The sequence below is a fragment of the Herpailurus yagouaroundi genome, unplaced genomic scaffold (genome assembly GCF_014898765.1).
Source record: "Herpailurus yagouaroundi ecotype Mexico unplaced genomic scaffold, PumYag 162542, whole genome shotgun sequence".
Lineage (NCBI taxonomy): Eukaryota > Metazoa > Chordata > Mammalia > Carnivora > Felidae > Herpailurus > Herpailurus yagouaroundi.
The window spans coordinates 15,798-27,912 of record NW_024423263.1 but is presented as its reverse complement, the minus strand read 5'-3'; the positions used below and the strand labels follow the sequence as shown (position 1 = coordinate 27,912).

General features: G+C 58.9%; 1 protein-coding gene across 6 annotated transcripts in view; it reads right to left on the bottom strand.

Annotated features, from left to right (window-relative positions):
- CELSR3 (cadherin EGF LAG seven-pass G-type receptor 3) overlaps positions 1 to 12,115 on the bottom strand; it is a 36,602-nt gene extending 24,487 nt beyond the window's left edge. For 5 of the 6 annotated variants that reach the window (XM_040469623.1, XM_040469613.1, XM_040469614.1 and 2 more), the window contains exons 1-15: positions 8,368 to 12,115; positions 6,204 to 6,854; positions 5,600 to 5,825; positions 5,155 to 5,270; positions 4,697 to 4,785; positions 4,431 to 4,588; positions 3,733 to 3,896; positions 3,346 to 3,471; positions 3,086 to 3,255; positions 2,484 to 2,669; positions 1,817 to 1,933; positions 1,279 to 1,450; positions 996 to 1,137; positions 767 to 887; positions 265 to 448 (exon numbers count right to left, since the gene is read on the bottom strand). In XM_040469623.1, coding sequence (XP_040325557.1) covers positions 265 to 448; positions 767 to 887; positions 996 to 1,137; positions 1,279 to 1,450; positions 1,817 to 1,933; positions 2,484 to 2,669; positions 3,086 to 3,255; positions 3,346 to 3,471; positions 3,733 to 3,896; positions 4,431 to 4,588; positions 4,697 to 4,785; positions 5,155 to 5,270; positions 5,600 to 5,825; positions 6,204 to 6,854; positions 8,368 to 12,115 — 6,370 coding nt within the window. The remainder of the gene's footprint in view (positions 1 to 264; positions 449 to 766; positions 888 to 995; positions 1,138 to 1,278; positions 1,451 to 1,816; positions 1,934 to 2,483; positions 2,670 to 3,085; positions 3,256 to 3,345; positions 3,472 to 3,732; positions 3,897 to 4,430; positions 4,589 to 4,696; positions 4,786 to 5,154; positions 5,271 to 5,599; positions 5,826 to 6,203; positions 6,855 to 8,367) is intronic. The other variant, XM_040469617.1, reaches the window with a different exon arrangement.

Genomic DNA, 12,115 nt, shown 5'->3' with positions numbered 1-12,115 from the left:
AGCCACACCCACTACTCCTTTACCACCCACATCAGACCCACTATCCAGCACTCCCTCTCTGGCCTTACAGGAGCTGGCCTGTCAGGTTCTGTAACAAGTCATCAAAGTATCTGGGACAAACGTGGGGGGGCGTCTAGGTATCAGTGGTCTCCTTCAGGAAACACTTCCCAGAACCCTACCCAAGGAGTCAAACATGCCAGAAAGCTTGGTGGCAGCATGCCAGAGCCAGCCCTCTACATGTGGAGCTGCGTGGAGCCTGCTCACCTCGGCAGCCACTGGCCGTCACCTCCGCAAAAGGACTGTCACAGCTGTTGCACTGGCGGCCAAGGGCTCCTGGGCGACAGGGGCACTGCCCGCTGTGGGGTGCACATGAACGCGAGGTGGAGCCCACAGGGTAGCAGTCACATGGGAGGCATGAGTCGCTGCCCCGTGGTCGGTAGTGGAACTCCTATTCGAGAATGGATCAGGGGCCTGAGGTCAGAGATCGGGGCTTAAGGTAGGGGTCTCAGGTCAGGGCTTGAGGAATGAGTGGAATCAAGGGCAAAGGGTCAAGAGAACAGTACTCACAGGCCAGAAGGAAGATTGGGCTTCAAATGAAATGTAAGGGAGGAATCAGACATCAAGGACTAGAGGTGGCAGTTAGATGACAGGACAGGGGTAAGAGGCTAGGGCCTAAATCAGGTGGCAGAGATCAGCAAGCTCGATAAGAATCACAAATCATGGCTAGAGAAAAGTTAAAAGGTCAGGGGTCAGGGGCCAGGCATACCTTGCAGTGACACTGCCCATTTGTCTTGTTACAGTTGGGGTCAAAGCCCTTGTGAACGTCACAGTTGCAAGGGCCACAGGTTGGGCTCCCCCACCAGCCCCGTGGGCACTGCTGGTCCATCCTGGAGGTAGACAGCCAGGTGAGATGTGAGATGCCTCCGAGATATCTCAGTGACAACTCCCTCCCCCCACCCCAGGTCTTTCCATCATCTCAGTCTCCAGCCCCTCACCTGTGCTCACAGTGGTGCCCGAAATAGCCACCTGCACAATCACAGGTATAGCCATGGGGAGCTCCTGGAAGGTGGCGGCATGACCCCTGGTTCTGACAGGGATTCAAGAGGCAGGCGTCCACACACCCTGGGCCATAGTAACCTGCAGGTTGGGTCAGCGAGCTCAGGACACTGGCCACAGAGCATGGGAGGAAGCAGGTACCTGTCCTTCCAGTGATCCCAGTCTTTACCATGAGCCCCCAGTTCCTACCCAAATCCACCCTGCCCCACCCCCAATTCACACCTGGCCAGCAGGTACAAGAAAAGGTCTGCCAGAGGTCTCGGCAGTCAGCGTGGGGTGGGCAGGGTCCAGATGCACAGGCGTTGGTCACTATACAACCAGGTTCCACGTTCACTCGGTGGCTAGGAGGAAGCAGGGCTGGGGATCCCGAGGGCGTGGGGCCGAGCCATACCCCCTATGGACACAGCCAGCAAGGTGTGAGCCCCATGTCAAAGCATCTCAGCCCCTACAGAGCCAGCCACCTGACATGCAGTCTCCCTCAAACCCCCCAAAAAGCCCAGACCCTGACCCCAATATCCCCAACTCAGCCCCCCATGGGACCCCTAATCGTGCTGTCCCTGACACAGACCTCTAATGACCCTTGATAATGTAAGCTAGACCCTCACCGCCAACAGCACAGAAAGGCCTATCTCTGATGGCTCTGGGTCACATCTCCCCATGCCAACCCCTATGTGAATGCAGCTTTTCAAGTCCCAAGGTGCTCCTGACCACTGACCATGCACCCTAATGGCCCAAATCATGTTCCCATGCTGACCCCCACCTGGATACAGCCAACCAGACCCTGAGGAACCTCCTCTTCACTGCTGGGGGGCAGGCCTCCCACATGGAGTCGCTTTACCTTCAGGCCCTGCAGTTCACTCCCCACTGCCATGGTGTCCTGGGGGAGGGGTACAGTCAGCACTGGGGGTGTGGGGGCACCTGATGGATCCCTGCCCTACCCTAGAGTCAGTCTTGGCCTTGTCCTAGCCCTGCATGACCATCCTCTGTCCCTCTGGACCAGGATAATGGTCTGGGCATGTGCTGCCCCTGAGTGCGGAGGACCTGCTGGAGTGTGGGGGATGGATAATAGCAAGGTTTCAGTAAAGAGCTGGGCTCAGACAGGCCTCTCTTTCCTGGACCCAGAATAGACCCTGAAATTTCAGAGCTTTGAGACAGGGAGATCAGGGCAGAGGCCAGAAGGGGTTCCCAAGAGTTAGGGAATGTACTGGCTGCAGAGGTACCCCAAGACCAGGCCAGAAATCTGGATAGCCTCTCTAACCTGAGCAGGCCTGGCTGGCAGGGTGGGCTCAAAGCAAAGGCATGAGGAAGGGACTGCAGGGAGAGTGATGTACAGTGGAGACAGTTGAGGGGATCTGGACTAGAGAGGGGTCAAATGAGGTGGGTCTGGTTGGGAGACTAACGGACTACCCAAGAGTCAGAGATCAGACCTGGAAGAGGCTATAGTCCAGTGAGACCATGAGGACATGGTGGCCCCGCCGGCCACCTGGCTCCTCCTGTAATTCCAACCGCAGATCGTGCCACCGGCCATCACTGACAGTCACCTGGTCCAGAAGGAGGTGGGCAGCACGGCCCGAGCCCCTGGTCACTGTCACCGACAGCAACCCCCGATCCAGCTGCAGATAGAGAAGCACAGCCCTGGGGTCAGGGCCCCAAGTTGGGCTGGGGCCTGGAGAGTCAAGAGGTGAGATCAGGGGGTTCAGACATCAGAACTGCAGGGCTAAGGCTATATCTGGCACACAGGGCATTGTGCCATAGGGACACCATGTCCCTGAGAGTGAAGTTAGGGGACTCAGAGGTCAAGATCAGGGATTATGGATTGGTGCAGCTAGCACAAAAAAAGATATGCTGGGGCCCTGCACCTGCAGAGGATATTATGGTGGGGAAGAGGATCAAGGGCCAGGGTACAGAGCAGGGTCAAGTATGGTCAGTACACCTGGCAGGACTAGGTTGTAACAGATCAGGAATGTTGCTGGTGGCATTAGAGGTTGAGAGTTGAGGGTCTAGGGAGGGGCCAGGAGGACAGACACACCTGACAGAGGAGTGTGCTGTGTGGCCCAGCCTGCACTTGCATCAGGACCCCCTGAGTCGCCCGTGTCCGAAATGCCAGCCCCAGGTACCACGGCACAGACACAGTCATGTCATTTCCAAAGTCCCAGCTCAGCGTCCCATTGCCACGGAAATGATGGGGATGGGCCATGGCTGGGGGGATAAAAGGAAGAAGATCACAGGTCCCACCTGAGGAAAAGACCTTACCCTGCAGGCCCCTCTTGCCCCATGATGCCCACTCACTGAGCCTACAGTCTTTGCCACCGAAGCCCACAGGGCAGTCGCAGCTGAAGCCACCCCAGCGTTCTGAGCAGAAGCCGCTGTTCTTACAGGGACCCGAGTCGCAAAAGTGCAGCTTGGCCTGGCAGCCTGGGAGAGGAAGGCACATGGCAGATGTGAGAACGTGGGGGGCAGGGGGCACAAGTATTAGACAGGACACAGGGGTCCAGAGGGGCCAAAGTGGCCATGATTTTAGCCCCAGATTCTCTCAAGATGGAGTTGGAAGGAGACAGGCCCTAAGGGTTAAGCTACGGCACAATGTTTGCCAGCAAAGGAAACAAGGATGAGGTCAGATTTGGAATCACTCCACATAGCCCTCTTCCCCCTCCCTAATGTGGGGACATGGCCTACCTGCCATGGTGCCATTGTTTGCAACGAAGGCTGCCATGTCCATTCGGCGGCCATCAATGTACAGATCCCGCATGCATCCAATGAACTCCTTGTGCGACACGGGGAAGTTCTCGGGGAGGTTGGGGACACCCCCCAGGAGCAGAGGGCCCGTCAGGTCCAGGGACCTGAGGATCAGGGGTCCTCATCATTGTTGGGACAGAGGCCAAGGTAGGGTTGCTCCTGAGGGCCACAGAAGTGGGGGTGGGGTGGGAGTAGGACTCAGAGGGTAAAGGTGATTTAGGGGGGAAGGTAAGGCCAGGGAAGAAGCTGGGGCCTAACTTCAGTTGTGGGGGTGCAAAGGAGAGCTCAGGATGGGCAGATGGTCTAGGGAAAGGTGAAGGGGAGTGGCTGAAGGCTAGGATGAAACAGTGAGGCATTTGGGTGGTTGGCGAAGAATCTAAGGGGATGTGGGGCATTAGGAAGGGGGCAGTGGATACTGGAGAACTGGGTGCTTGGGGACCGTGTGTGGGAGCAGGGAGGCAGGGGTAGAATAAAGAGATGGGGCTACAGTGAGGTAGGGGAGAGGATTTGTGTCATAGTGGAGAGAGGATTTGTGATTTGGGGAAGGATGGGGTGGCAGGTTGGAGACAGGCATGGGGTCAGGGTTGGAGTGGGCTTTGGCAGGCAGAAGGCATGGGAATCAGGGGCTGGGGTCTCACTTCTTGGAGCTTGTTTGCATGCCAGCAGCTGCACATGAGTAGTTGCCAATCTCAGCACCAAACTGCAGAGCCACAGCCACGTCGCAGTCATCCACGCTCAGCACAGCCACTTTATCCTTGGAGGGGCCCTGAGCACCCCCCAGAGCATCTGTCCGGGGCTAGAAACCCAGGCACACCACTCAACAGGACCTCCAGGATTGACCCCTAAGGGGCAGAACCTGGCATCCCAGCTCCCCTCATACTGCCATGCCAAGGGTGGTGCCCACCTTGTTGTAGTATCTCAGATGCACTGTGTGCCACTGCCCGTCACTCAGGCCCCCTGGAACTGTAGGGCTGACCACTGTATTGGACTCACCTGTGCAGGGGATACATGTGGAAGGTTGTCTGGAGCTGCCTAGTTACCTTTCCCTCCCCATCCCTACTCAGGTACAGTTACTCCCAGGATGGCCAGGGATACATCAGATCAGTCCCATCCACTGGTGACCATACTGGCTGGACCAGAGTACCTTGGAAGATAGGAGAAGCACACACCACTTGGAGAGATGGACTTTCTCCCAGGGAATGGCTTAGGGGGTAAGATCCTCACTGATGTCTGTTTGACATGGAGGTACATGTTTAGGTGTGCAGTGAGGCAAACCTGAGGGGACTCGAGGCTTATACCCCCCAGCCATCTCACCTACTCATGTACCCACTCCCCCACATATACATCCACGGGAGCACCCACCCGTGGAATATGTAAGCCGCACTTGCCCGGCCACAAGCTCCAGGGCCAGGAAGTCGTGTTTCTCGTTCAGGCGCCCGTTGTAGAAGAGTAGTCCACTGGGCTGCACTGTTGCGAACCTGGGTGGGGTGGACAGGGCAAGTCACGAGCGGGACACCTCCTCACACCCACCATCCCTGCGACAAGAAGTTTCACGGGGCGCCAGCCAGGCTAGGGTGAAGCAGGAAAGGAGGAGAGCGGGTGCGGTGACGTCAGGGACAGTGCAGTGACGTCAGGGACAATGCAGTGATGTCAGGGACAGTGATGCTCCGAGACACCCAGGCAGGACACCCGGGGAGGGGCGATGTCCTGTGGGACGTCAGGATGGGGCAGCCGGGAATCTGACTCAGGGTCACAGAGGGAGTGGGGACGGCGTGGAGGCGCGCAGAGATACCGGGCGGGCACCTACGAGAGGGACAGCGTGAGGTGGAAGCGCTGCCGCAGACCGCGGAACATGACGAACGAACTGGGAGGGAAGGAGCGCGCCGCCACCTCGCAGCGCGGGCCCTCGAAGGCGCCGCCCGCCGGGCACTGGCAGCGGAAGCCGCCGTCGGGCCCGTCGGCACACGTGCCTCCGTTGCGGCAGACGCCGGGGACGCAGCGTCCGGCCTCCGTGTCCAGCTCGCAGTCTTCTCCTAGGAGTCAAACCGAGGTTGGAGGAGGTCACCCGCGGCTCCAGGGGGCCCCGCCCCTCCAAAGCCTCCCAGCCCACAGAAAGGGCGAGCTCCCTGGGGGCGGACACGCCCCCTAGCGGTCTGGCCCCGCCCCACGTTCCCAGCAGCTCCGGTCACGCCCCCACGCCCCAGGCCACGCCCCCACCGTAGTCTCAGCCCGCCTAAGGCCTCCATTTCTTCAGGGCTTTAGGTTCTCCCAGGGCCGGGTTCCACGGCTTCGCGCTCCGCGGCGCCGCACCCGACCCCGGGAGACTCAAGACAGATTCCCCATCCTCGCTTTCACTGTAGTCCCGCCCTCACGCTCTGCCCGTGGCGCCTCCAGGCCCGCGGCCCGCCCACCTGTGAAGCGCGGGCGGCACACGCAGGTATAGCCACCCTCCCGCCGCGCGCAGGCGCCGCCGTTCCGGCACGGGTTGGAGTAGCAGAGGTCGAGCTCCGTCTCGCAGAAGTCTCCCGTGAAGCCGGGCGGGCAGCGGCAGCGCAGGCCTGCGATGGGCTGGATGGGTCTGAAGAGCGTGGAGGCCGAGGCCAGGAAGGGAGCAGACGAGTCGAAGCGCAGCACGGACACGCACTTCATGTAGTTCTCACAGGGCTCGCGTAGGCACACGTTGTCGTCGAAGGGCAACACGTCTAGGAGCGAGCGCGCGGCAAGGGCAGAGCGGCGCACGTACAACTGCTCTTGCAGTTCCTCGGAGCTGAACCAGGGACCCGCAGCGCCTGCCCCGGCCCCGCGCGGCGCCAGCGCCGAGAAGCTCACATTGAGCACGGTGCCCCCCACGTCCGTGTCATTCTGGATGTTGAAGATGAAGACGTCCTCGGCGGGTGTGGCAAGCACCGCGGCCACGCCTTCCAGAAAGTGGCCCAGAAGCGGTGACAGGAAACGCTCCTGCCACATGTTCTCAAGGCGCACGGTCAAGCTGTTGGCCAGCAACTCCTCCGTGATGATGACCACGCGTAGCACACACTGCGCCGTCACGCTATGCAGCCCGTCTGCGGGTGGGGGTAGAGGCAGTGGTCAGTCTGGGGTCAGCGGCTGCCCTTCCCCGGGACTCAGAGAGCTGGGGCCAGTGAATGCCTAGACTCCCAGCACCTGTGAGTCAGAGGCTGACCCTGCCAGACACAAGGTTGTCTGGGGCTTGTGACCACCAACTCCCTCAGCATCAGGGTACCAAGTTGCTGCTTCCTCTCCCCTCCCTCCAACACCAGGAGAAACCTGAGTCAGCCCTTGGGTCAGTAAGCCATTCCTCTAACAGCACACAAGAGAGTCCCTAAATAGTAACTCACCTTCCCCCAGGTTATCATGGCCAGCAGCCACCCTCACTCAGAACATAAAAAGGAGCCAGGGCCACTGACCACCCACCCCTACCCCCCAGCATTGCATAACCAGCACAACATCCCCTCAAAGAAACAAACAGACTTCTAGATTAATGCTTACCCATCCCCTATCTCTGGTCAGCAAACTGCTTTTCTGTGGCACCAGAAGGGCCCCTGGCCCTGTGACCACTCAACCCCATCCCCCAGAATCCTGGCTCAGCAAACTCTCTCTCTCCAGGAAGGTCTTGAACCCTGACCACCACCCACCTGCCCCCTCAGAATTCTTGGATCAGAAAGCTGCCCGTCATCCCAGACCTGGGTCCTGTGATCTCAGTGGTCACCTCTCAAAATGAGAATGAGGTGCTTATATACCTTGTCCCCAGACCCTAGTACACACTGGATGGACAATGAGGATTGGTTGTTGAGTGAACTTAGGGATAAATGAAGTCTGTGCCTTCTTTGGCAGTGTGAGGAGTCCATGCTCCAGAATTGGGAAGTGAACAGCAGTTGAAGCCTCTCTCCCAACCTCTGCCGCAGTAGGCATGATTGCAAGAGCCTCTCCCACCTGCACCCTCCTATGAGGGAGTGTTTGTGAAAATCTGGGGCTGTAGAGGTAGAAAAGAGGCACGTGGGCCTCTGGACATTTTTCCCAAAGGGCAGGTCCTCAGTCAGTCCCTCGGATAGCCGTCAGGCCAGTATGGGCCCACTCTCTGTCTGAAGCTGCCAGAGTAAGCTGCTGTTCATGACCATTAAACTATTGGCCCACCTTCCCTGTACATATGGGGTAAAGGTCAAGCTGGACCCAAAGTAATGCTTCATCTGAACAGGTGTGAGCTGACTGGCCCATGCTGGCTTTTCCCTGTGGCCTCCAGAGCATTAAGCCAGGACCTGCAGGCTTTTGGGGATGGGGGCACTATCCCTAGTGTAGTAGACAGTTCATACGGTCTTTATGGGATTTGCTATATGCCCTAGAATCTTTGAGGTTCTGTGCAGACTGTCCAAGACCCTAAGCAGGCTATGAACCTAACCTGTAAAGCCTATGGCAGATCCTGTGGGGGTGCAGGAACCCAGCATTTAAGGGATTCTTGGAAGGCTTGGAAATCCTTCTTTGGTTTCAGGTGCCCTGTGGAGCCCCTGAGGCCCTGAAGGTTGGGGTCACTGGGTCACTTGCTTGCCCCCCACCCCTCACCTGTGACAGTCACCAACATGGAGGCCACCAGTGGGCGGTTGTTGTCTAGCTTGCGGCTGAGTCGAAGCTCCCCACTGGTCTGGTTGACCACCAGCAGCTGCAACTCATTGCCCCGCTCAAAAGAGTAGAAGAGGTGGTCAGAGACATCAGGGTCATAAGCTGGGATGCGCCCAATGACGCCTGAGGGAAAGGTGTCTGAGCGGTTGGATACATAGTTGTTGAAGAGGATCTGGAAGTTGTTGAGCACAGGGCTGTTGTCATTCTGGTCAACCAGGCGGACATGCACAGTGGCTCGACTGACCAGAGGGGCAGACGTGGCCTGCACCACAATCACATATTCCTGGCGAGCCTCATAGTCCAGGTCAATGAGTGCCGTCAACTCTCCAGAGAAGATGTCCATTTGGAACAGCTCAGGGATGTTCCCCTCCACAATCTGGTACATTATATGTGCATTGGGGCCTTCATCAGGGTCTACCGCAGTGATCTGAGCCACCACTGAGCCCACAATGCTGTTCTCCTTCACTCGCACCTCAAACTCCTCAGCTGGGAAGACAGGGGCATTGTCATTTACATCCTGCACCGTCACCTGGATGCTGACCGGAGTCCTCAGTGGGGGTACACCTCGGTCCACTGCATAGGCAGTAAGTTCATACACTGGTACTGCCTCCCGATCCAGCCGCCTCACTGTGCGGACAATGCCAGAGGTTGGCTCAATGGTAAAATCTCCATCACCATCTTCCCCATTCTGGAAAGTGTACTGGACCCTGCCATTGGCATGAGCATCTCGGTCAGTGGCTGAGATCTGCAGGACACTGGTGAAAGGTGGGGCATCCTCAGATACCAATCCCGTGTAGTGGGAAGCCACAAACTGTGGAGCATTATCATTGACATCATTGACCATCACCTCCACATAAGTGGTGTCTGCCTTCTGTGGGATGCCATTGTCCCGAGCTGTAATAGCCAGTGTGTAGGTCACCTGGTCCTCATAGTCCAGTGGAGCCTGTAGTGTAATGGCCCCTGAATCTGCATCAATGCGGAACTGGGGCAGGTTGTCCTCCAGGAGATAGGTGATGCGAGCATTCTCACCCACATCATCATCAGAGGCACTGATAACCACCACAGTGCTACCCACTGGCCGATCCTCATTCACGCTCACTGAGTAGTGGGCACTTTGAAATACAGGCCGGTGAGTGTTGGCATCTGTGATATTGATGTGCACATAGCAGTGATCGTGAAGCGCACGGTCAGAAGCAGTTAGCACCAGTTTGAAGTAGCGTTCCTGCTTGTAGTCCAATGGCAGAGCCAGTGTCACCAGACCTACACCCCCCTGGGTGCTGATAGCAAACCGATTCCGGGTGTTGCCACCTGTGATCTGGTAGCTGATGGCACTGTTGGCATCACGATCTACAGCGGTCACACTGACCACAGTAGTGCCCACAGCTGCATCTTCATTCAGCCGTAGGTGGTACTCCTTCATCGTAAACTCAGGCCGATTGTCATTAACATCTAGCACAGTCACCGTGACACTGGCTGAGGCTGAGAGTGGAGGTGTGCCATGGTCTCGCGCCTCCACACCGAAGAAATAATGCTCCACAGACTCACGATCCAGGGGACCACTCACAGAGACCCAGCCAGTGGCACTGTTTATCACAAAGGGCATATCAGGTGCCACACCAGTTAGGGAGTACTCTAATCTGGCATTCTCCCCATGGTCCGCATCCACTGCCTGAATGTGGATGACCGAATGGCCCAGGGGTGCGTTTTCCAGTACAGAGACCTGGAAAGGTGTGCTGACAAAGATAGGAGTATGGTCATTGATGTCCACTACCTGGATGCTGGCCAGGCCTGTGTTGTTGGACAGTGGTGGCCGGCCTGCATCCTGCGCCCGGATGCGCAAGGCATACTCTCGCTCTGCCTCAAAGTCCAGAGGTGCCACCACCTGGATCTCGCCCGTGAGGCTGTCGATCGCAAAATGACCACGACTGTTGCCGCTGATGATGTTGTAGTGCACCAGTCCATTGGCATCCTTGTCCCGGTCGGTGGCTGTGACGCGTAGTACCACCGTGTGGGGGCGCACGTCCTCGCGCACTTGCGCCACGTAGCGCTTCTCGCTGAATTGGGGCGCGTTGTCGTTCTCGTCCAGCACAGTTATGTGCACACGCACAGTGGCAGAGCGCGGCCCAGGTTCCTGGCCCTGGTCGCTGGCCTCCACCACCAGCTCGTAGCTTTCCATGTGTTCGCGGTCTACGCGACCGCTGGTGCTTATGAGGCCAGACCGCGGATCAATCTCGAAGGCGGCGGCAGCAGCGGCGCGCGCAGCTGGCGGCCCCACGAAGCGGTAACGCAAGTTGGCGTTGGGGGGCGCGTCGCCGTCTGTGGCACGCAACTGAAGAATGGGGTAGCCCTCCTCCACGTTCTCGCGAAGCGTCTCCCGGTATTGCGCCTGCTCAAACACTGGCGCGTGGTCGTTGCGATCGGTCACTGTAACGGCCACCATGGTAGTGGCCGAGAGGCGCGGCGAGCCGTGGTCCTGCGCCGTCACGCGCAGGTAGTGCCGCTCCATGCTCTCGCGGTCCAGAGCAGCCTCTGTGCGAATGAGGCCGCTTAGTGGGTCAATGCTGAACAGCTCCAGAGAGCGGCTGTTCATAAGCGCAGCCAGCGAGTAAACTAGGCGCCCGGCCTCGCCTGCGTCCGGGTCCTGCGCCACTACGCGTAGCACCGCGGTGCCAGCCGCCTCGTTCTCGGGCACTAGCGCCTGATAGTTGTACTGCGGAAACTGCGGGTGGCGGTTCGCGGCGCGACGGGGGCGGATCCTGCTCGCTGTGGGTATTCTCCAGATTCCCGACTGAGCCCGGATCCCCGGGGGGCGCGGCCCGGGGCGCTGCGGGAGGAAGCGGCGGCGGAAGAGACCACGCGAGCGCATGCGCTCGGGCGTCGGCTCGGGAGCTGTCCGAGACTCGCGCAGTGCTGAAACAGACTCGGGAGCTGTCCTCTCTATGAGCGGTGCTGAATCCAGCCCAGGGGCACATCCTATAGCCCTGGGGGGACAGTCCGGCTGGGGGGCTGTCCTCGCCGCTCGAGATGTCGCGGTTCTCTCGCTCTGACCCCTACGCCTCGGTGCCCACAATTCCCCGCAGCAGCGCGTGGTTCCCACTTTTTTGGGGGTGCCTCTTCCAGGATTCCTCTGGGAGAACACTGGCTTGTAACCACGGGGCCGAACCAGAAGGTCCAAAGGGAAGGGAGAGCTGTTCCTCAGGCTCGGGACCCCTGGGGGCAGAGCCTCTGGAGACTGACTATCTTTTCGCAAGGGTCCTGTCCGCCCGCAAGAGGAGACCTCTGGGCGCCAGCATAATAGAGCCCCTGGTCCCTGTCCTGTTCCTTGCCCGCGTCTGTCTAAAGCTTGGACCCCATATTTCGCTCCCAACCCCGCGTCCGGCTGCTCAGGGAGCCCTCTACTACTCTGGGCGCTTTGCCTTCCCCCTCGGAGCCCCAAGAAGACAGGCTCCCTGACTCCCAGGCCAGGCTCTTCATCCTCTTGGACCCCGGGCGTCTCGGGACAAAGAGCTAAGGCTCCGCCGCCGGTCCGCGCCCCTGGCCCCGTAGCGGCAGCTACCCCTGGGTCCCAGCCTTGGCCCCCGTCGACCCCCAGCTCCTCTCGGCTGAGAGGGAACAAAGAGAGGAGGAGAAGGAGCAGGAGTAGTGGGGTCGTCGGCCCCCTGAGACCCCACCAAGGCGGCCGCCTCGCCAT